At 38.5% G+C, this 24,938-nt stretch overlaps 1 protein-coding gene across 2 annotated transcripts in view; it reads right to left on the minus strand.

Moving 5' to 3' along the window:
* THADA (THADA armadillo repeat containing) overlaps nt 1-24,938 on the minus strand; it is a 433,450-nt gene that overhangs the window by 365,801 nt on the left and 42,711 nt on the right. For both annotated transcript variants that reach the window (XM_074204775.1, XM_074204781.1), the window contains exons 21-22: nt 23,271-23,428; nt 2,123-2,232 (exon numbers count right to left, since the gene is read on the minus strand). In XM_074204775.1, the coding sequence (XP_074060876.1) occupies nt 2,123-2,232; nt 23,271-23,428 (268 nt within the window). The remainder of the gene's footprint in view (nt 1-2,122; nt 2,233-23,270; nt 23,429-24,938) is intronic.

Raw genomic sequence — 24,938 nt, forward strand, 5'->3', positions numbered from 1 at the left:
TAACAAGTCCTATATAACACCAAGGTCTACTTTTTTCTTTGAAAGGTAAATGATAGTTGTTGCCTGTGTTTGTTGTTTTCTAAACTAGATAATAAGGTTAGTGGCACAACTTTAATTTCTTATACTCAATAGTTGTTGCTGAAATGATTAAAAATATTATAGTTGCTGCCCCTGACTTTAATCTTTCCCATTTCTAATTAACTAAATAACCATTTCCTTAAGTCTTTAAATATATTAGATATTTGTAAATGTACTACACTGGGGATAGGGAGGGGAAGAGAGACACTTACTACTATTTTTATCACATAATTCCCCCCCACACTTAAAATTCAGTGGTTCCCTGTTCCCTTCTACAGCAAGTCTAAACTTACCTGTCTGGTTTTGGATGTTTTATCTACCAATGCTCCCTAATACAATATGATTATCATCAAGAAAACACCCAAAACATGCTTTAGGAAATTCTATCTCCTTGTCTTTGCTTATACTGTTACTCTCTCATGGAATGTCTTCTCTTCCTTTGTCAGTCTACTCACTACTTAAAGGTTAGACATCTTTCAATTTCCAACTCTTCTAGGAGGCCTGGACATCCCGGTCACTGCAGCCCTCACTGATGTCTTCCCCCCCCAACTCCTGAGGTACCCATAGCTTCTGTCACATAATTTAGCATGCAATCATAAATTGTTCTACACTGTTTGTTCTTGCTTCACTGTAAGTCCTGAATCCCCAGCTAGTTCATGCCTTATATTTCTCAGTATCTCTAAATCCTAACACAATATTGGGCGTTAGTTGATGCTACTATGATCGCTGGAGAACCTTATCCTCCAGAGGGAAGGAAGTTTATATTAAGGATCTGCTATTCGCTAAGCACTGTACTAAATATTTCACAAATCTTATTTGCTTTTCACAATACCCCCCCATCCTCCAACCCCAGGGAAGGAAGTGCTCTCATGATCTTCATTTTACAGTTGAGGAAACTGAAGCAGACAGAGGTGAAATGATTTGCCCAAAGTCACATCTAGTAAATGTCTTGAGGATGGATCTGAACTGAGGTCCTCCTGATTCCAGGGCCAATGCTCTATCCACTGAAACACCTAGCTGTCTCCACAGTGAGGCGTCATTACAGGTGTGCAATAATGAAAAATCAGCTATACTTTTATTGAAACATGTTGAAATATTCGAGAATTAGCCATTTAATGACAAGTGGATTTTATTTAACAAATCGCCATTTAGAAAACATTCTGTGCTACCATAACAGCTAATATATTTTGCAAATGTTTTTACCAGGAGAGTGTGAAAAATGTTTAGAAAATGTTCATGGGGTAGTTAGTTGTCTTAATAGCCCAAAATAAAATGTTTGCTAAGGCCACAATACTGGCAAAAATCTGCTTCATTTCAAAAGGTTTCCAGGCAATGGAAATGTTTTCCTGGAAAATACTACCTTTTATTTGGAAAACACTTGCCAGCGAATACTTAGTCATTAAGTAATTTAAGGTTTCCTCCACCAGCTTTGGAGGAAAGGTGCTATATGAATGAAAAAAAGGTCATTAAAGTAGAATGTCAAAAACATGTACCTTTTTAACAAAATACATTAAGCCTATCTAAGTATTTTTCCAGTGAGAGGAAAAAAAAATATTATTCAACCACCTTACTGCTCATTTAAAGATTCCTAGAGAATAAACTTCTGAAGGTAAACTTACTAAATTGCTAAGTGTTTCTCTGGCTATAATGGGGACACACACACATGTGTCTGTACACCCATATACTCCACACACACCCCACAATATTTTATTCCAAATACTGAGTAATTTTCAAACAGACCAAACATTCAGTTCATTCACTGAAAAAAAAATAGTAATTTGGGAACTATTTTTAGCAAAATATTCAGGTTTACTTCAAATCCTCTTTCAAGGACAGCACTGCCAGGTCTGGACATTTCTCTAAAACATCTGTAGCAGATCATACAAAAAGACCTAAGAAAACAATCACTTCTAGAAGTCTTTTAGCCAACTAAACTGTGTTCTTACAGATACTAGAATACAAAGTTATAAGCTCTTTCTTCACACAGATTGAATAGTAACTCTATAAAATGTATACAAAAGGAACATTTGTTTTGTTTTTTTACCTGGTTAGGACCTGAGTTAGCTTTACAAAGCCAGTGTAGGCCAGTTCAAATGCTCCTCTGTGTCTGGATTGTAAAAGGTGTTGTTTAAAGTAGTCTCCTATATTCTTCACCTAAAAAAAAAATTACATACTTATAGCATAGGACAAAAACACCAGATTCAATATATCTTACCAAACCAGCACAACTAGTCCCATGGGGGGAATTATCAAACTACATCATACAACAAAATAATAAGGATATATCACATCAAGATGATCATGCTCAGATACCAAAAGTATAGATAATGGAATTAATTTCTAAAAAAATGAAGGAATTTTAACTAAAAAGCATTCAGATAAAGCTACAGTTCTTAGTCTCTAGGATGTAGGATAGATTTGAAGAGATCTGGAAACTTTAAAACTATTCTGACAATTGCATTTCACTATAAATTGGTTTCCTTTATAAGACCATGAATTTTATTTTATGCATTTAAAAACATGGTTCTGAGAAGAGGTCCATAAACTTCATCACCATCCCACTAAAAAGGTAAAGAAATTCTGGTTTCAAGAATAATGACCCAAAGAAAGTAGGCTTCAATATATCTATCCCCTGAATAACCAAAGATCTCTGCTTTTTTGATCAATGTCCTAAAAACCAGCTTGTCTGTGACAGTGGGTGGGACTACATTGACTGCTACAGTTTTCAAGTTAAACAAGCTATTTGATCTAAAACTATTAAAATTCAGTCCCGTGGTATAATTTAAGGTTATTAAAGTTGGTCTGTGTTGACTTTTTAAAATCTGTAATAGGCAGATAAATTCAACTTTTCTCCTTTTTTCCCACCTATTCCAGGGATGGGGGGTGGGGGTGGAGGGGGAAGACAGGATTGAGAATGACACCAGACTTTATAAGGAGAAAAAACAATCCATGGGAAACTATGGTTACTTCTTCAACTCTAGAATCGCACAAAAAATTAACTAGAAGTCCATAAGCAAATAAAATGGTAGCCTTGGTGCCAAAAATACATGTAGTAGACAAGGTTCTGTATTTGGAAACATCCAGAGTGGACAGCTCCAAGGGAGAGAGTACCAAGAAGGTTGGAATCCCTCAACGTGGAGTTTAGAAGGGACCAGAAACAAGAGTAGATCAGCGTGGGTGTGACCAGACCCAGCTGTTCTAAGGGAGGGTACTGAACCTCTCTGAACCTCCAAGATTCAAAGGAGGGACCTAACCTTCCTTTGGGATGGTGGTCATTTTAAGAAACCAGGTGACTCAGCCTAAGACCAAGTAAGGATGACCATACCATCCAAAAGCCCAGCAGGTAGGGAAAGCTGGCCCCAAGATAATACCCAAATTCATGAAGTAAGGTAAGAGAGAAAAACAAGCAGAAGAAGATATAGATCTAATAAAGAATGAAAATAAAAACAAAAATGTCCTAGAAGAGAATACTCTATAACAACTGCAAAAGCAGAAACCCAAAGGAAAAATACATATTCCACTAGAAGAAATAAAGAGATAAAAGATGAAATAAAAGCTTTGGAGGAAAGAATTGAAAGACAAATGAATAACTTAGAAGAAATAGTGACAAATCTTACACAAGAAATGGCTTCCCTGAAAATTAAAAGAGGCTAAACTCAAATCAATGACTCCATTAGGAAAAAAATTACTACAAAAACAAAGATGGAAAAAAAAACAAAAGAAAATGTAAAGTATTTACAATTAAAAAATAATCTGGAAAACAGGTCAAGAGATCATTTGAGAACTGATGAACTCCTTGAAAATCATAATTTATTTTAGAGTATGAACACTGTATTTCAAGAAACCATAAATTAAAACTGTCTAGATCTATTAGAACCAGAGAGAAAAGTAAAAATAGAAAGAATTCACTGACCCTTTTCTGAAAGAAACCACAGAAGTAAAGTCTCAGGAATGTCATAGTCAAAAATCCAGATTCCTCAAAGAAAAAAATTTTTTCAAGGAGCCAGAAAGATGTTTGGGTAACTCCTCCAAAAAAAAAAAATACTCTAAGAAGCCAGAAAGATGGTTTGGTTACCAAAGAACCTCAGTCAGGATCACACAAGATCTGGCAACCACTGCTATAAATGAGAGAAGAGCTTTGAGAACAATATTCCAAAAGGCAAAAATATAGGCTTACAACCAAGAATAATTTACCCTACAAAGCCAAGTATAATTTTAAAAGACAAAAAAAGTGAATCTTTAAAATAACAGAGGACTTTCAAGAATTTTTGGTGAAAAGACTAGAGAGATGAGTGGTAATCTTGGAATACAATGTCAAAAAAAATGGAAGGGGTTTATATGATGAGGAAGGGCTGACATCCTGATGTGGAAAAAGAATCCAATATCCCTCCATTACTTTAATGTCTTGAGGGTCTAAAATATGAAAAACAGAAAACCTGGGATTGTATTGGTTCTGTTCTGGGGATTTTAAGAAAGAAAAGAAACGGTAATATAAAAGGAATATACTATTGTAGAAGGAAGTAGAAGGGAGTAGATTTTCTATTTTTCAAAATTGGGATAAAAAAACAGAAGACATGGGAACAGTAGGGATCAGATAAACCTCATTGTATGCACACACTCACATACACACATAAACATTCACACGTGAACACAAGAGCTTGATGTAAAAATATATCACATTCAACAGGGAAAATGTCAGTGATTAGAGAAAACAGGTTAAAAAAGAATACAATACCAAGGAGGGAACAGAGTAAGCAAAACACACTTCTTGATTCCAATGTTAAAAGGGGAAAGGAAGAAGGAAAGGAAAGAACTAGAAACTAAGAAGGTAATAAAAGTGTGGCACACACGTGTAATGGAATATCACCCTGCTATAAGAATGAGAAAAGACACAATTTCCAAGAATTTTGGGAAGTAATTCAATAATACTCTAAGTAATACAATATTGCAGCAAGTAGTACAGCAACACTGTAACAAAAAACTTATGAACTATGATCAAAGAAATGACCACCCAAGGCTACAGAGGACCTAAAATGAAGAATGTTTACCTGCCTCCTAAAAGAGAGGTGATGGATTCTAAAGGCAAAAGGAGATCAACATTTATGGATAAGGACTTAGTGTGTATTTATTTTGCTTGACTATGCTTATTTATTTCCTGGGGTGAGGGGGGAGGGGGAAGGTTCCATTTTTATTAGGCTTGGGTATTGTAGGGGAAGGGGATCACATCAACCACATTCCAGTTAAGTAAACAATAGATACAACTTGAAAAACCAAACAAGAAAATAAAAAGGTAATATGGAAGGAAACGCTAAACTGGTTAAGTATCTTGACCACACCAGGGACCAAAGATCTATTCTTAAAGAAAAGACATTTCTAAAGAACTGACAATATTTGGAGTCTATAATATAACACAATATTAGTAACTGATAATATTTGCTATATTACAATATTAGTAAATCATAATATTTGCAGTTTGTAATAAAGACTCATAAAGTAGCCAAAGTCAGAACAGAAAAAAAATAAAAAATAAATATACAAAGGTCCTGTCATTTCATTCCAAATGGAGGAACTTAAAAAACTATTCTGCTTCTCCAATTATACATCTGAATCCTCTTTGCATTCAGCATCTTTAGCATCATAAAAATTTTGGAATACCAAATCCTACCAGGAGGATGAGGGAAGAGAGATATCCATTTTCTGATTCTAATATAACTACTATCTTTAAAAAGCAAGCAAACAAAAACCCCCATAGACATACCTTATTTTTTAAAGTTTTTAAAGAAGGTATTTTAAGCCACAAAAAATAAAAACAGGAAATGATAATGGAGGAATCCTCTGACTTCCTTAGTTAACAAGGGTAAAATTTTTCAAAGATAGGACAGGTATCAAAATATGTTCTAGAGAAAATGAGCTCAACCCTCAATAATTCCATTAATACACCAAGATACTCCCTTTTTTTAACTAGCTCCATTTATTATTTTTTAGAATTATTTTCTTTTTTAAATTTTGAGTTCCAAATCTCTCCTTTCCTCCTATACCTTCCCAAAGTCACTGAAAAGGCAAACAATATATATCAATTATACACGTGAAATCATGAAAGCATATCTCCATATTAACCTTATTTTTAAAAAATAAAGAAAAATAAAGAAAATGAGAAGATGATGTTTCAATTTGTACTCAGAGTTCATTAGATCTCTCTCTGGATGTGAATAGGAGTTTTTCATAAGTCCTCTGGAATTGTCTTGGAATATTGTATTAACCAGAGTAGAATACTCAATTCTTTTTTTTAATTTATTTTTATTCTCATTTTGTACAAATGTTTTTTTACATTAATAAAATATTCTTGTTTACAAGTAAACAAAATACCCCTCCCCCCATGAATATAGATAGACTTGCTTGGGAGAAAAAAGTAAAGGGGAGAGAAAAAAAATTAAAATTTAAAAAAATAATAGTAATAATTGTAGGTATGGCCAGGTGGCACAATGGACGAAGCACCAGCCCTGGAGCCACAAGCACCCGAGCCCATATCCAGCCTCATAAACCCAATAATCACCCAGCCATGTGACATGCAAGCCACCAGATCCCCACTGCCCTGCAAAAACCAAAAAGAAGGAAAAAAAAGACCCAAAATAAAATAAAATAGTAATAATAGTAGGGGTGGCTGGGTGGCAGACAGAGCATTGGCCCTTGAGCCAGGAGCACCTGGGTCCGAATCCGGCCCCAGACACCCAAAGATCACCCTGCTATGTGGCCCCAGGCAGGCCACCCAGCCCCACTTGCCCTGCACCCTCCCCCAAATAATAATAACAAAAAATGTGCTTCAGTCTTTGTTCCAACACCAACAACTCTGTCATGGGTGGATCACATTCTTTATAAGTCCATGGTAAAAGCTACTTCCATATTTTTCCACTGTTGCCATTGCTGATCGCAACTCCCTACTTTCTTATTTCTCCACTACCATGTACTCTATTTTCTCTCTTCTTTCACTCTGACTCTGCTGTAGGGTTGCTGAGTGGTGCAGCAGACAGATCCCTGGCCCTGGGGCCAAGAAGCCCTGAGCCCCCATACCACCCCTTAGGCCCAGAATCCACCTGGCCCTGTGGTCCTGGGCAGGCCTTCCAATCCCAGCCCCTTGCAAGAAGTAAAAAAGAAAATGTGTTATATCTGACCACTCTCCCCGCATTGTCCATCCTCTCCTCCTTTATTCACATCCCCACCCCTTCCCCCTGCTCCCCCCTCCTTCTTACTCGAGTTGTCTATATCCCATTGAGTATATTTGCTGTTTCCTCTCCTAGCCATCTCTGATGAGAGCAAAGGTTCCCTCATTCCCCCTTGCCTCCCCCCTTCCATATCATTGCAATAACTCATTTTAATAAAAAAAATCTTATTATGTGAAATATCTTGAACTATTCCCCCTCTCCTTTTTCTTTCTCCCAATTTCCCTTTTTTTTCCTATTGACTCCATTTTTACACCATATTTTATCTTCGAATTCAGCTTTCTCCTGTGCTTCAACTATAAAAGCTCCCTCTACCTGCTCTATTAACTGAGAAGGTTCATATGAGTATTATCAGTGTCATTTTTCTATGCAGGAATACATGCAGTTCATCCTCATTAAGTCCCTCATATTTCCCCCCTCTCCTTCAATCTCCATGCTTCACCTGAGTCTTGTATCTGAAGATCAAACCTTCTGTTCAGCTCTGGCCATTCCAAAAAGAACATTTGAAATTCCCCTGGTTCACTGAAAGTCCATCTTTTTCCCTGGAAGAGGACATTCAGTCTTGCTGGGTAGTTCATTCTTAGCTGCATTCTAAGCTCTTTTGCCTTCTGGTATATTGTATTCCAAGCCCTACGAGCTTCCAATGTAGCTGCTGCTAAGTCCTGTGTGATCCTGACTGCAGCTCCACGATATTTGAACTGTGTCCTTCTGGTTGCTTGTAATATTTTCTCTTTGACTTGGGAGTTCTGGAACTTGGCTATAATATTCCTAGGGGTTGGTTTTTGGGGATCTCTTTCTCAGGGGGATCGGTGGATTCTCTCCATTTCTATTTTGCCCTCTGCTTCTAGAATATCAGGGCAATTTTCCTGTAGTAATTCTTTGAAAATGATGTCAAGGCTCTTTTCCTGACCATGACTTTCAGGTATTCCAATAATTTTCAAATTATCTTTCCTAAGTCTGTTTTACATATCAGTTGTTTTTTCAATGAGGTATTTCACATTTTCTTCTAATTTTTCATTTTTTTGGTTTTGAAGTATTGATTCCTGATTTCTGTTAAATTTATCAATCTCCCTGAATTCTATTCTTTGTCTGAAGGATTTGTTCTCCTCAGAGAGTTTTCTTATCTCTTTTTCCATCTGGCCAATTTTGCTTTTTAAAGCATTCTTCTCCTCAATAACTTTTTGAACTGTTTTATCCATTTGACCTAAGCTGGTTTTTAGCACGCTATTTTCTTCAGTATTTTTTTTGGATTTCCTTGACTAAGCTGCTGACTTCATTTTCATGTTTTTCCTGCATCTCTCTCCTTTCTTTTCCCAGTTTTTCTTCCGACTCCCTCATTTGATTTTCAAAGTCTTTTTTGAGCTCTGTCATAGCCTGAGCCCAATTTCTGTTTTTCTTGGAGTCTTTAGATGCAGGAGCTTGTGCTTCCTCATCTTCAGACTGAGTATTTTGATCCTTCTTGGGCTCATTTGCAAAATATTTCTCAATGGTCTTCCTCTTGTTTCTTTGCTTGCTCATTTTCCCAGCCTAAGCCTGTTTTTTGGGGTGCTTCCTGAGCTTTTGGGACACTCTCATAAGGGTCTCAGTGTGTGAGGCTCTGTCCTCCCTCCTGGTCTGTGAATGACCATAAGCGCCCCCCTCTGCCACGGGGCCAAGGTGGGGGGGCCCTGTTGTTCTGTGGCGGGGCCTAGACTGCGATCAGGATCTGAATGTGGTCAGAGCCCCAGAGTCCTGTTCCAGAGGCAGAGGACAGAGCTCTGCAGTCTCTCTTCACTCCCCTCCCTCAGCTCAGTGGGCTCATGCCCTGGGGGCTCCTGCTTACCAGCTCTGCCTGCTTCTGTTTCCAGGTCTGTGCCCTGAGGGCTGGGCTCCACGTGCTCACTCTCTGGTCCCCCGCTGTTCCCCCACTTTGTGCCCGGTGCTCCCCGGGGTGCAGCTCAGGAGACTCCCCCACTGTTGTGAGCCACGGATCCCAGCTCCCTGGGGCTGCCTCCAGGAGGCTGAAGTTCTTTCGCTCTGGCGGGCCACCCCTCTGGCCAGGCCGCCCCTCTGACCCCAGGGAGCAGAGCCTTTCTGCTCTTTTCCAGGTTACCTTGAGTAGGAGAACTGCCTCACTGGGTCCCTTTGTGGGTTCTGTTTAGTTAGAGTCCTTAGCTTATGAGTTTTTATCAGAGATCCTAAGACTCAATCCCTTCATGTCATGATCTTGGCTCCGCCTAAAATACTCAATTCTTTCACAGTCAATCATCATTACAACATTGCTATCACTGTACACAATGATCTCCTGGTTCTCTTCACTTCATTTTGCATCAGTTCATATAATGAGGTCTTCCCAGATTTTTCTGATACCACCTCCCTCATCATTTCCCATAGCACAATAGTATTCTATCATAATCATATGCCACAACTTGTTCTCTCATCCTCCAATTGATGAGAATCTCCTTAATTTTAAATTCTTTATCCCACCAAAAGAGCTGCCATAAGGATTTTTCTAATATAGGCCCTTTTCCTTTGATCTCTTTGGTATACAAACCAAGAAGTGATATTGCTGGGTCAAAGTTTTGTAGCCTTTTGTGGTTAGATCCAAATCATTCTGTAGTCTGATTGGACCAGTTCATTACTCCACCAACAGTTTATTAGCGAACCTATTTTTCCTGCATCCCCTCCAGCATTTGTCATTTCTGAGATCTGATTTTCAAAGCTGTTATTCTCCTTGACTTTGAATGAGATCTAAATCAAACAGCACAAAATAAAAATGTCCAATCTACTCACAGATTGGCTACATGATTCAATTATCCAGCATGTGCCTGTTCTCAAACTGTGGCTGGAAACACAAGGTCAGCTAACAGAAGAAGTCAATTTCAAATCAAGCCTAGCCCTAAGAGGCTCGAGTATGGCTGGAGAGAAGGGAAGAGGGGATGAGAAACAGGGACAAAGATGATGAGAGAGAGAGAGAGAGAGAGGGAGGAGAGGGAGGGGAAGGAGAAAGAGGGGAGAGGAAAGAAAGGGGGGGGAGAAAGAAGAGGGACAGAGAGAAAGAGAAAGAGAGAGGAGAGAAAGAAGAGAGAAGAGATAGGAAAAAGAGAGAAGAGAACAAGAAGAGAAAGGAGAGAGAGAGAAGAGAGAGAGAAAAGAAAGAAAAAAGTAGAGAGAGTGAGAAACAGAAGAGAAAAAGAAAGAAGAGATAAAACAGAAAAATAGAAAAACTAAAGAGACTGTGTGTGTGTGACAAAGTTGTTCTAAAGCAAGAGTAAGATAAAGAAAGTCTTTGCTGATTAAAATTATATACTCAATAATCACTTTGCAAACCATCTTACCTTCATATATTCCTATGGTAGCTAGGTGGATAGGGTATTGGCTCTGAAGTAAAGAAGATCTGAATTCCAATGTAGCCTCACATATTTACTAGCTTTGTGACACTGAGCAAGTCATTTAACCTCTATCTGACTCAGTTTTCTCAAACGTAAAATGGAGATAAGAACAGCACATACCTTCCTGTGAGTACAAAATGAGATATTTGCAAAGCACTTAGCTCAGAACTATGGTGGGCTTATTTTTTCCCCCTCCAAGTGGTACTTGAGCTCACACATTATTTATGTGAAAAAAGTATATATATCCTATAATCAATGAATCAGTAAGGAATTCTAGAACATCCTGTCACATGAAGTATACAGTCCATAGAACTGGTACATTGCACATATTTTGATGGACTTAGCAGTTTTTTTATTTTTCCTCCTTTTTAAAAAAGTAGCATTTGTTATATGTGATAGCTCTCTGGGATATGGGAGGCAAAGGAAGAGATATTAGGGGAATTTTTGGTAATGCTAAAAATATATAAATCTATATGTACAGGTAGGTATATATATATATATATATATATATATATATATATATATATATACGTATATGTTAATAAAAAATTTTTTTAAAGAAAAAACTATCTTATGTGCCCAGCAAATAAGCTAAAATCTGGTGAATAATACAAGGGATGTATAAAGTTAGGTCTCAGTTCTCAAGAAGTTTTTGGTCTATGTAAGAAATCAAACTTTAACATACATCTAATAAATTAAGTACAATTAAGATACTCCATTGTACCATATTGACAGACACAGGGTCCAGGACTGGGAGGGTGATATTCCCCTGGATTCTATCCTATCCAGACACCATTAGTTGTACTGTGTTCACTTTGAGGCAGTTCATTTTAGGAAGGATGTTAATAAACTGGCCAGTGTGTAGAGGAAGGTGACTGGTACAGTGATAGATCTTCCAATGATAATCCATGAGGATCACCCATGTTTAGACTAAAGAAAAGAAGGTTTTGGGAAATAGGAGAGCTGCCTTCAGGTATCTGAAGGGATGTCATCAGAAGAAGGAACAGGCCAGGTAGTCTTCTTGGACCAAGAGGTTAGGATTAGGGACATGAGCGCTGGTTTAAGGGAGGCTGAATACAAAGACATGCTTCCTAACAACTAGAACTCTCTAGATGTTCAATGGGTACCCCACTTTTAAAAAAGTCAATGACCACTTGTCTGGCATAATATAGAGAGGATTCTTATCAAGGCAAAGGTGGAATTAGATGGCAACAGAGATGCCTTCAACCCATGAGAATAATTAAAATGATTTACCTAATTGAGAAATCATTATATGCTCAAGTAGTCACAGAAAGTTTTACAGGGGGAGGTGGGACTTCAATGGGGTGGGGAACCCTTTTTCTTCCAAGGGTCATTTGGACATTTATAATATCATTTGCAGGTTTTATTTGGTCAAATATTTAATTAATTCACCCCTAAAAAGCTACTAAATTTATTGAATTTCGAGTCCCACCTGCAGCTGCCTCAACAACATCAGACCAATATGGCCCATGGACCAGAAATTCTCTGCCTCTGCTGTAAAGGATTTGAGGAGACTTTCAAGAGTGACCCAAGGTCCAGAGGCTGGGGCCAATGACCTGGACAGACCGCTATGGAAAGGTCTGGAGGTGGGGAGAGGTGTAAGAAAAGGATGGAAAGGGAGGGTGGGGCCAGAGAATGCCTTGCAGAGGAGTTCAGACTTGATGTGGTGGCCAATACATAGCATTATTATTACATATATTTCTGTCTTGGTTCACACTGCCAACTGTGAATACTTGGAAGGCAGACGCCGTGTTATGATCTACACTCACTATTTCCACAGAGCCCATCACAAAGTCATTCATGCTGCGGTGGCAGCAAAATAAATCTTTCCTGTGGGCCCAAAGTGCCTTTAAAAGTGTCTTTAAAAACTCAGAATCTGGAATGAAAGCAAAGTCCTCTGAATTCCATCCCAGTGAATCACAGAATCTCAGGGTTGGAAGGGAGCTCAAGGGCCTTCTAGTCCAACCTGTATCTGAATAAGATTCCCCTCTACTTGAATACCTTCAGTGCAGGTTTGGGGTAGGTAAGGGTCCCTCTCATTACTGACTAGTCTGATTAGCCAAGCACTCTACAAATATTATCTCCTTTGATTGTTAAAACAATCCTGGAAGGTAGTGCTATGATGATGTTGATTTTACAGCAGAGGAAACTAAGGCAGGCAGAGGTTAAATGACTTACCCAGCTAGGATCAAAGAGTAAATGCCAAAGGAAATATCTGAATTCAGGTCAACAAGATTTCCTGATTCCTGGCTTAGCTCAATAAACTTTTTGCCAACTTGATGTCTAGGTGAACATTATAATCTACTAGATATGTCTTCTTGGTTGGACTGAATAGTAATTGATTTTTAGGTATTAACTTAAACTGAGAGCTGTCTACTGGACAGTCACAAGGATCTCTGTTTGTCCGTGGACTGATCAATGATTGGGATCAAGCCAGGGACTCAGGAAGACCTGAACTTAAGATTTAGGGAGGTCTGAACAAGAATGCCCTCCACCACACAGCCCACAAATGTCAGTCACTCTTTGTTCAAGGAAGCAAAGGAAAGAAGGATCTTTGTTCAAAGACCTCCAAGGAAGAGGACCTACTCTTTGCTGAGGCAAACAGTCCACTCCACTTTTGAACAGCTCTAATTAGGAGTAAATTTTTCCTTGTATCAAAACTGAGATCTGCCACTTTTTAATTTCCACCCACTGTTCCGAGTGCAACCCCTGGGGTCAAACAGAACAAGTCCCCATTTCCTTTGCTGGTTCATCATCTATCTCCAACCCCTAAGCAGGACTGTCCCCTGAGGCTCTGTTCCAGAGCCTCTCTCCCTGGGTGATCTCATCCACTTACAAAGGTTCAATTACCATCTACACACACACATAATTCCTAACGCTATGAATCCTGTCCTAATCACACACCAGGCTTTCATCTCCAGATGCCCTAGACGGTTTACTTGGTGTCCCATAAGCATCTCAAAAGCAAAGTATCCAAGCTCATCTTCTCTCCTTAAGCCACCTCAACCTCCAAAGCTCTCTATTTTCATGGGGGAGGGAAAGGGTCACCACCATCTGAGCAGTCAACTGGGTTTATAATATTAGTACCATCCCTAGCACCTGCTAAAATGCCTTATACCTGGGAAGATTCTGTGTTGATCTGAAAGGAATATTATATTAACTTAAGGTATTATCACTCCAGCTGATGGAAGGAAAAAAGGAAGAAAGGAAGGAAGGGAAAGAAGGAAGAGGGAAAGGAAGGAGGCAAAGAAGGGAAGGAAGGAAGGAAGGAAGGAAGGAAGGAAGGAAGGAAGGAAGGAAGGAAGGAAGGAAGGAAGGAAAGAAAAAGAGAAAGAAGGGAAGAGAGGGAGAAAAAGAGAGAAAAGGAGGAAAAAAGGAGTGGAGGGAAAGAGGGAGGAAGGCAAGAAAGAGGAAAAAGAAAAGGAAGGATGAAAGAAAAAAGAATAAAGGAAAAAACAAAAAAGAAAGAGTTAAGAGGGGAGGGAGGGAGGAAGCATTTTTTTATTAAGCACTTACCATGAGTAAAGCACTGTGCTAAGCACTGAGAATACTAATGGAAAAGTCAGGATGCCCCTGCTCTCAGGGAGCTCCCATTTGAATGGAGGGGACAATAGACAAGGAAGGTTTAAGCTACACATCTGACAGAAAAATCTCGTGGTCCTTCTGGTCTATCTGCAAAGCAGAAGGTAAATTCCTCTTCTTTAATGTCATTTCCACTGATAAAAAAAAATTCTATTAGTTCCTGATGTTGAACCACTTGCAATGTCAAGGGCTTGGCTGGCAAACACTTTCCTTCCTGGGTCTCCTGGGACTGGAGCTTCACAGGTCCCATTTCCAGGATGCCTCTCCATTAGAGCCGATTCCTAGGACCGTACCTGGGGGCCCTGGGGTGAAAGCCTGGCTCTTCCTAAGGCTCTTGGATTTAGGGACCTAGCTTGTCTCTATCAGAGTCTGGGGGAAATGGCGATCAAGTGGTGGTGGGAAAGAAAACATGATTTCTTAAAATTTCTGTGCATCCCTCATCTCAACACACTCCAATAGCAGCTTGCTAAGCCCCTAAATGATGAACACCACTAAACTATTACATCCATCAACTTTCTTCCATATCTAAATCTGATTAGCTTTTATTCAATGCCATTCAGTTTGACAAATTTTCATCAAATATCTATGTACTCTGCTGCCCTGTTTATTATCATATTCAGGAGTTCAATATATCACAGTCCCCAACCTGGAAGAGTTAACAATCTACTTTGCTTCAGAATTTGAAATCTGTCTCATTTTCTGTTCTTTCTGAAAATGGCAATTTTTTTTTCTACAAGTCAGAAACCTGAGAAAATTAGAAAAAGGCAATTTAATGCAGAATATTTTTTCAAATTATAAGAAAAGCCTTAAAATATGCCTTTAAATTCAGGAAACTGGACCAACTTAATAAACAGCATAATATTTTTAAGAAGTCAGCTGCTGATATAATTTAAGATGATTATTGGGTAAAAACCAGTAGTCATATACAAAACAGGTTTTAGTCAATGAAAAGAACCTCAGATTCTTTTCAAAGCTGGTAAATGTACACACCCTATTTGCAGGCCATTTCTGAGTAACTAAAAACAGAAATAAAAGAAACTACAGGAATGCAAAAATTAAGAAAAATTTTAAAAAACCAACACAGTCAGCTGCATACACTAGGGAAGGGACAAGAGGGGAGACTGTGACAGCAGGCAAAGGCTGTTTTCTCTAGCAATAAATGCTAAGCAGGCAGAGGAAAGTCAATAGGAAAACCCAACCCAAAGGCTTAGTTCAACCTCTGTTCTAAAATTACAGAGGAAAATATATGCTAAAGTCCTGGGTAGAGGAAATTCTTACAAATCAGTACCTCTTCACATCTGGGATGGAGCACATGGGTGTCATATATCCCTTGGAAAGATCACCAACCAAGTCTATCAATGCAAACCCCTACATTAGGGAAACATCAAGCATGAAACTCAGACTCATGCGAGTCAGGAAGCTGCATGATAAGGTTGCCTGCCCAGCTCACTCCTTAAAGGTCTCAATTTACATCCCTCAAAGGTGGTTTTATCTCTGCCTCTTGTACAAGGATATTATGAAAGAACCTTTCATTGTATGATTACACAGTAGGAAGGAACTTCAACAGACTTCTGGATACAGATTAATTTGCAAAATCAAACAAGGAGAGGACAAAGGCAGGGGGGGTGTCATATATGTGTGTGTGTGTGTGTGTGTGTGTGTGTGTCATATAGGACCACATTGGCTTCAAGTCAGGAAGACTGGGTTCAAATCCCAGCTATGATGCTAATAAGTCTTAGGACTTGAGTAAAAATCTTAACCTCTTTCTTTGCCTTAGTTTCTTCATCCATAATGTAAGAAAGTTGGACCAAATAGTTTGTGAAGTACCTTCCAACTAGATTTCTTTGATTCTATTAAAATGGCACTTCATCAAAAAAAAATACTTCATTGGCTCTCCTTAACAGCTAGAAACCTTTGCTCTCTTTCCACGGCAACCAAAGTTCCCATTCTTCTCACTATTTTTCTACCTATTCTAAAATTTCAATATGTGTGCCTGTAATCAAAAGTCATACAAACTGGCAAAGGGCCACAGTCTCTGGGAAGAAAAAAATTAGAAGAGACTTAAAATATACTTTTTTTTAGGTTGTTTTTTTTTTTTTGCAAGGCAAACGGGGTTAAGTGGCTTGCCCAAGGCCACAAAGCTAGGTAATTATTAAGTGTCTGAGACCGGATTTGAACCCAGGTACTCCTGACTTCAGGGCCGGTGCTTTATCCACTATGCCACCTAGCTGCCCTGAGACTTCAAATATATTAAGAAACAGAAGGATCTTGCCTTAAGTTTCACGGACAGGCCTGCTAATTTCAAAGCTTATTATCCTGTTCAATTTTTTTTCAAAAGAACTACTAGAAGCCAGAGTAAGGCAATGATTGTACTGTCACTAAGGGTGTTTTGGAGGGGTTTTCCCTCCACCCCAAAGGCCATTTAAATCTCTGTTTTGCTTTTTTTGCTGTTTGGAGATTCAATTTTCAGTGGGTGTCTAGGTCTTAGGGGCCATGAGATGATGGTGGCATCAGGGATGAAGTGCTCATCACCACCAGGTGCAGCCTGGCCAGATTCAGCAGAGGCCTGACAGCAAAGCATGATGGGAGGCTGATAGCTCCTTCCAAGAGAGAAGTTTCACTTCTCCTATACTTGAAAGCAATAAGATACTTTTTTGCTATTTTTTTAAAAATTAAAATTTTATTTTAAAATTCTTAACTTAAAAAATATTCAATATGAAACCACGAATCTCTATTTCATAAATGCTTGTTTTTTTAAAAAAAAACCCTATATGATAAATTCCATATATTACATTAAAAACTGCTTAGCTTGTCTTCATGCTCTCTTCTGTACATTTGAAAAATGTTATAATGGCTCTTTTTTTTTTCAGGCATCATTACTGCTAACCTCCTACCCACAATCTCCTTTATTATTCCAAGTATCTAAAAGTAAGAAAGGGGGGCGGCGCAGTGGATAGAGTGCCAGCCCTGGAGTCAGGAATACCTAAGTTCAAATCTGGCCTCAGACACTTAATAATTAACTAGCTGTGTGGCCTTGAACAAGCCACTTAGCCCATTGCCTTGCAAAAAAAAAAAAAAACCCTAAAAGTTAAAAAAAAGGAAAGAAAAAAATTAAACCCTTTAACAGATAAGTAATCAAAAAAATGAATCCATAGAATGAACATGTCCAGAAATGTATCTCTGTACCTTGTGTTTTCACCTTTTTTTAAGTGTGAATAACACACAGAAACATCTATCCTCTAGAGACATGGATAGTCAACCATGATCAGGATTCTATGCTCTTTCAAAATTTTTTTCATAATAATTTTGTTCTTATATATACTGTTCTCTTGGTTCTGTTCAATTCACTCAGGGACAATTCATACTATCAACTATTCACTGTAACCATCTCTTCTGTCATTTCTTATGGCAAAATGATAGTCCATTATATAAATTGTTAAGCCATTCCCTAATTGTCTAAGAAGCAATCAAAGGTAGCCCTTAAATTCCAGTTTTTCTTCCTCTGTTCTTCCCTTCCTCCCCTTATAATTCTTTTAGGATTCAGGAAATAAGTTTTGCTTGTGACTATCCCCTCTTCAGTATCATTCTTACTTTTAAGTCTCTCCCTCTTCAGTCTCTTTCCTTGCATTTCTGTTGAATTCAATGTAATTCTAAATAAAATATTCAATATATTTCTAAACAAACTGTGTCTGTGTGTGTGTGTGTGTGTTCAACCCTCCTTTGCTCATTTCACATAAGGGTGAGGTTCATCTGATACCCCTCCCACATACACATTTTCCTCCATATGGATATATTCTTCTCATACACCCCAATACTAAGAAGCAAATCTGACCCCCTTTACCTCCCTTTCTACACTTCTAGTATATTCCTCCTTTTGTACCTTTCTTTCTTGTTCCACTCTCAATATGCTAACAACAGATCCAGTTTCTCCCTGTCTCCCCAGGACATCTGTTTTTCTTACTTAATTCTCTTAATATGCTTCAAAGGTTCTGAAGGAACATTTACTTCTTTTCCCTCTATTAGAATGGTGATTAGTTTCTGTATTTTTTTCCCCCTTGTTTTTAGGAATTCCACTTCTTGGGTTAAGTTTACCAGGTTCTCTTCTAAGCTATTCTCTCTCCAATGTCTTGTTTTGAAGCTTTTATTTGATTTTTGAGCCATTTCTTCTACATATAGTCCTTTAGAGATCCATTTTTTTTTTTTTTTGCTCTGGGCCTCTGCTTGCAGGTGCTTCAGTCAGATTTGCAATCATTTTTTCTACTAAGTGATCTTTTCTTCAATCTTGTCATCTCTCCAGTTTTCATCCCTGAATCAGAGGGCTGTGCAGCGCTGTGCCCCTTGCTATGCTCCTGTGTGAGGTGGTCAGTCCTGTTTGCTCTTTGTCCTGCATCCAATTGAATTGACCTCCACCTCCCACGTATTGCCATCAACCAGAGGGATGTCTTGTTCGGGAAGCCATCTTGGCAAGAAACCCAAATTAGTTTTTTTTTTTTTAATTAAAAATCAATGAAGCTATCCTCTTGGAAATCAGTCAGTAAATAAAGATTCATTAAGCATTTTACCTTGAGCCAGCACTGTGCCATGAAGCAATGGAGATACAAAGAAAAGCAAAAATGATCCCTGCCCTCAAGGAGCTCATATTCTAATGGGAGAGATGAGACATGAACAACAAGAGAGATCCAGGGGAGAGCATCTCAGAGGAAAGTCCTTAGAATTAAGAGGTTTTGCACAGGAGGGGTTTTTCACAGAACGCAAGATTTGAACTGAGACTTGAAAGCCAAAGAAAGCAGGGGGCCGAGGCAGGGAGGGAGCTCAAACATGGGGGACAGTCAGGGAAAATGTCTGAGGTAGGAAGAGAGAGAGCCATGAGCAAGGAATAACACAGAGGACACTGTTCCTGAATCCTGGAGTGCTTAGAGAGGAGCAGTAGAAACCATCTGGGCAAACAGAAATGGACTGGATAACGGAGGGCTTTAAAAAACAAAAAGGAATTTATATTTGACCTGGGAGGTAAGAGGATTCTACTCTAGTTTATCAAGATGGGGGCTGCCATGGGTAGAATTGTGGAGCTTTGGGAGCATTCTTGGTGGGTTGAATGGAGCAAGGACTAGAGTAGGGAGAGCCGAGGCAGAGAGACCCACTGGCAGGCTACTGCAATAGTCTCATTGAGATGTGATAAGGGCCTCCACTAGGATAGCAGCAGTGTCAGGAGAAAGGGGGCATATTCAAAAATGTTATGAAACTCAAATCAGTAAGACAGAGTAAGAAGATGGTGCTTCCCTTGTCAGCAATAAGAAAATTAGGATTTTTTTGGGGGGGTGGAGATAATGAGCTCAGTTTGGGACATATTTTGTTTAAGATTATCTCTAGAATATCAAGTTATAGAAACTGGACTTAGACATTTGAAAGACGTTTGAAGACTCAAGAATAGAGATCAGGCAAAAAATTAAATAAATAATAGATAAATAAATAGTGGATAAATTCTAAGTAGAATTATCTGCTTAGAAAGGCATCACTGAATCTGGGAGAGTTGACAAGATGACTAAGTAAAACAGTATAGAGGGAGAAGAGAAGAAAGTCTAAGATAGAACCCTTTAGTTCATCTATTATTAGCCAGGACCTGAATAAAGAACCAGCAAAGGAGACTGAGAAGGATCCATCAGAGTGGTAGGAGGAGAATCAGGAAAGAATAATGTCACAAAAACCTAAAGAAAAGAGATGATCAAGGAGAAAAGGATGATCAACTGTATAAAAAAGACTGCGAGAAGTCAAGAAGAATTAGGACCAAGGAAAGGTCTTTAGATTTGGCAAGAGATAATTTGTAACTCTGGAGAAAGAAGTTTCAGTTAAGGATGATGTTGAAAGCCAGATTATAAAAAATTAATAAGAGTCACGAGGAAAAAAAGTAGAGGCACCTGTGGTAGATGGCCTTCTCATGGAGCTTAACCTCCAAAGGGCACAGAGATAAGAAATGATAGATAGCAGAGATGGATGAAGCAACTCAAGGTTTTTTGAGGAAGGGAGGAGATGAATAGGTTTGTTTGCAATAAGGAAGCAGCAAGTAGAAAGAGAAACTGAAGTTAAATGAGAGTGGAGATGAGTGAAGAAGCAATCTGCTGGAGGAGACAGGGTGGAATGAGATCACTTATGCAAGCAGAAAGATCTTCCTTGCTAAGAAGGGTCAGTTTTTTATGTGAGACAGGGTGAAGACAGAGATAATGACAAGAAGCACATGAGCAATGGGAGGAGGAAGGGAAAGGTTCTCAGTGAATGACCTCAATTTTTTCAGTGAAATTTAAGGGAGGTTCTCAGATGAGATGGAGGGAGGGAGGAGGGGGAAGCATTAGACGTTTGAAGAGGGGCAAGAGGGTTTGTAAAAGCTACATGTTATGAGTGGAAGAGTGAATAAATTAGGAAAGTGTTAAAGGACTGCCTTGTGGCACTGAGGACCCAGGTGAGATCATATGACATAAATGTGAAATGGACCTGCTTGGGTAAGTTTTGTTTCATGATCTTCCCTGGCTCCATTCAGCAGTATAAGAATAGGAGTGAGAGGGGCGGCTAGGTGGTGTAGTGGATAGAGCACTGGCCTTGGAGTCAGGAGTACCTGAGTTCAAATCCAGCCTCAGACACTTAACAATTACCTAGTCGTGTGGCCTTGGACGAGCCACTTAACCCCACTGCCTTGCAAAATCTAAAAAAGAGAAAAAGAATAGGAGTGAGAGCAGCGGATGGTAGGAGCAAGACAAGGATGGCGCCTGGCAAGGCCACAGGATATGGGGACCAGGTACGCAAGAATAGAGAATAGTGTAGAACTGAACTGGGTCATGTTTACAAAATCCTTATACTACATTAAAATCATTCCTTCAACTTTTTTTTGGATTTCCTTCACCCTTCCCCAATAATGAATGGAAAACATCTTACTGTATCCATTTAATAACTTCAAATAAAAACAAGGACCCAATCAATAAAATTTTAAATGGTATCCAAGATTTGAAATCAAAGGGTATTATAATTTTCATGCCACAGTTAGGGTTTTCTGTGTGACAGTTAAGTGTTAGTTTATATAACAGACAGGATTCTGAATAATGAGTTGTGTGACAATTCAATTTTTGTTAAGTAAAATTCTATTTAAATATATAAGTAGAACGTGCTAAAGGAATCTAAAAGAAAGACATGATTAATTGGTGGCTCTCTGACCTCTACTTTTCCAATCTAGCTATTTCTGAATCAGCTATAATTCTGAATCAACCACTGTACAATCTATACCTAATGTACAATAGATTCAGAAACAATGACACTGAACTCCAACTGACTCACTCAATGGGAAGAAGCTTTTCAAATATCTGTGTCTAAGATCATCCCATGAACTACAACATAAAAAAAATGACCAGTCTCCATTAGAATGGAAACTATTCTGTGCATATAATTGGGGAAAAAAATGTTTGAAGTCATTAAGAAAAAAAGAATGGTAGCTACTTATCTTGCAGATAAAATAGGAACATTTTATGTAAGAAGCCAACCATAACAAGGAAAGAGAAGTTGCTATTTCATTTATATGACCTTCCTATTTTTATGGGCTTCTATTGATTCATAATTGTAGGAAATGCATGTCTCCATAATATGCTCTTTATAAAAAAGATTCAAGCACTGAGGGATACATAAAATGTTATAGGACTGTAAGTTTCTCATAATGAGTACTGTGGTTCTAAGTAAAGGTAGGTTAAATATTAGAACAGATTTTCTTTCTCGTTACGGAGAAAAAAAATTAACTTTCTCTTATATAAAAACCCAAACATAGTTCCCTGTCACCCCACCCACATGGGAGAACATGTGCCTACACACAATACACACATACACACACACCCAGAAAGGCTGTTTTTACAAGTCCCTGGAAATAAAAGATGAGAAGGACAGAGAACGGACCATTCGCATATGTTTACTTCTGAGCAAGATGGCAAACACTGGTGAGGCAATCATTAATCATGGCTAGATTCCACAATGAAGATGTTGGCATTGGCACGGCGGCCACTCAGGCAACACTGACTGTAATGCTAGGACTCGGATGCCTGTTTGATTTGGAAGGGCCCAGAGCACACGATGGGGGGAAGTATGATACTCCTCTCTGCACCTCTCTATCTCAGGGCCTTGCAACATTACCAAACCAGCTGCTGAGCATATGAAAACACCAAAGTGAGAGACAGTGTGAGAATAAAAATATTGCCATTATCTCCAAGGCACTTCTCACGGACTACCATGAAAAACTCAGGGGAACAAAAAAGTACAGCCCCACACTATATACTATTATTTATTTTGTTCTAGAAGGCTGTAACACCTAGGGAAAAAGTAAATATTTATTTTCATTTGGAAAATGTTAAACAGAAAATACATGTTGCATATCTTTGCTGGAAAATCATTTTTGTTGAAACCATATGGAAAGGAAAGGGGAATCAATTAAAAACAGAAATCTAATAAATCTAAAATATTTCCAAATGAAATGCTTGTGGTAAGCTAATTTCTTGTAAACACTGCAGTCAAGTTACTTGAACAGTCCCAGATGGTGAACTAACTTTGTGGTCTTAAGCTAAAAGTCAGCCAAAAAAACTACACTTTTATTATCTATGTAGTAGGAAACATGAGATTCATAATCAATCAATATTGAGTTTTTTTTTCAAAAAAAAAAGGGCTGTACAAAGTCTTACTAAATAAGCAAAGTTAGCCACAACCTAAATTCTAGTATATGAAAAAAGAAAACAAAAGTTAGGGTGATGAGTACTTTTATTAATGTACTACTAAATCAGGTTCTGTAAATGTACTTTCTAAAAATCATCATTCTGCAATGCATATACAAAGGCAAGCGGCCATCATGAGTCTCCTTTAGTTATTAACCACATGAAATTTTATTAAAGAAAAAATTAAAATGATTTCTAAAATGATGTTGTGATTAAGTTTCTGACTTATGAGCTACTTTGAAATTATACTGAGAAGAAGGGTATCCTACCTGCTCCACTGTCACTAATCCATCAGGAGCTTCGGGCACAGACTGTAGGGGAATGAGTTGACATAACATGCCCAGGAGCAAGGAGACTTCTTTCATACTTCTCCAGCAACACACTAGGACCGCTTGAGCTGTGACATCACACGACTGTCCTTCTTTACCTTAAACACCATCAACAACAACACAAATTAAATTCAGCAATGTATATTGAATGACCACTAGGCTCACACATCACAGAACTGAGGGCACAGCTGCAATAAGCATCTTTGAGGATGCTTTTTCTACAGATGCTTGCTCTTAGGAAGAAGTAAGACAAGTATACAAATAACCACCTATCTGATTAAGTGTACTGGAGATACATTAGTGTTGATAAGGAACAAAATCCTTGTGGCTGAGAAGGCTGGGAATACTGCATAAAAGTGGCCTTTGTGCTAAGTGGGTTTGGTAGCACAGTTGAGATTTCAATAAGGAAAGATGGAGATAATGGGTGGAGAGGAAGATGTAGAAATATAAATTGGAGTAAACAAAGGTATAGAGGCAAAAAAAAAACCACACCACAACTGCAAGTGTTCAGGGAAGAACAAAGAGACAGTATAATCTGTTACACCATTAAGTCTGTAAAAGAGTTTATTTGTGAATGGTTTATGAATTACCAGATTAAGTAAATCAAGTCCTAATTTTTCAAATTTATTTAGTTTCAAATTTATTATTATTATTATTATTATTATTATTATTATTATTATTATTATTATTATTATTAAGCAAACATACGTTTTTCCCTCTAAAAAAGTTCTCTCATTCTCACAGGGATTACAAAACGCATGTCACTATCTAATTATCTGGTCCCAGTGACATTTACATTGGTAAGAAGACAAAAAGATCTCACAGAATCTATGAGGGACCCCCCAGATCATAAGGTCCAACCCACCTAAACCCAAAAGGAATATCCACTCTAACATATGCTTATAGATACACATGATACATCCTTTAAGATGGATATGTAATTCCTAACCTCAGTATGAAAACTGTAATTTGCATTTGCCAGTTTTCTCAGGGACACAGTCCAAATTGATGAACACATCATTCTACGACGTGGCAGCAGCCCCACCTAGAGGACAGCCAAGGGATGCCCAGGTGTTACTCAGACACTGAAACTAAAGCAGCAAGCCCATCACCATTTTACTCTAGTCACTGCAAGCGAAAACCAATAAATCGCTAAGAACCTCTCGGTTTCTAACATCCTTTTACAACATAGCAGATAGTTTTTAGAACATTGCCCGGTGATTAAATGGAAAATGGGAGCTGAAAGATTGGAGCCTTGATATAACCCAGAAGCTCCTAGTCCAACCCAAGGAGAAAGGTTCATTTTGCTTTAAATGTCAAGTTTGATTTTAACGACTCCTGAAGCAGATAATCGTGAAAAGCTGGCAGGAGCTATGGGCTTCCCCAACAACAGATGTTCATTGGTGCCTCACCAACTTACCAGGCAAGAACTTACTGTCAACTTTCCCATCACAGCCTCATTTTTAGGCTTTCAAGATAGATTTCACACATCAAGGCTCTTTCACGAAGGTAGCTTATGTGCTGCCCTGGGGAGAGTTTTCTGAGCACACTACCCAAGTCCTCCATGAGAGATCTTTCCTAGTGCCTCACCTGGCTCAAATGACCCTG

Source organism: Macrotis lagotis, chromosome 1 (genome assembly GCF_037893015.1).
Source record: "Macrotis lagotis isolate mMagLag1 chromosome 1, bilby.v1.9.chrom.fasta, whole genome shotgun sequence".
In the NCBI taxonomy this organism is placed as follows: domain Eukaryota; kingdom Metazoa; phylum Chordata; class Mammalia; order Peramelemorphia; family Peramelidae; genus Macrotis; species Macrotis lagotis.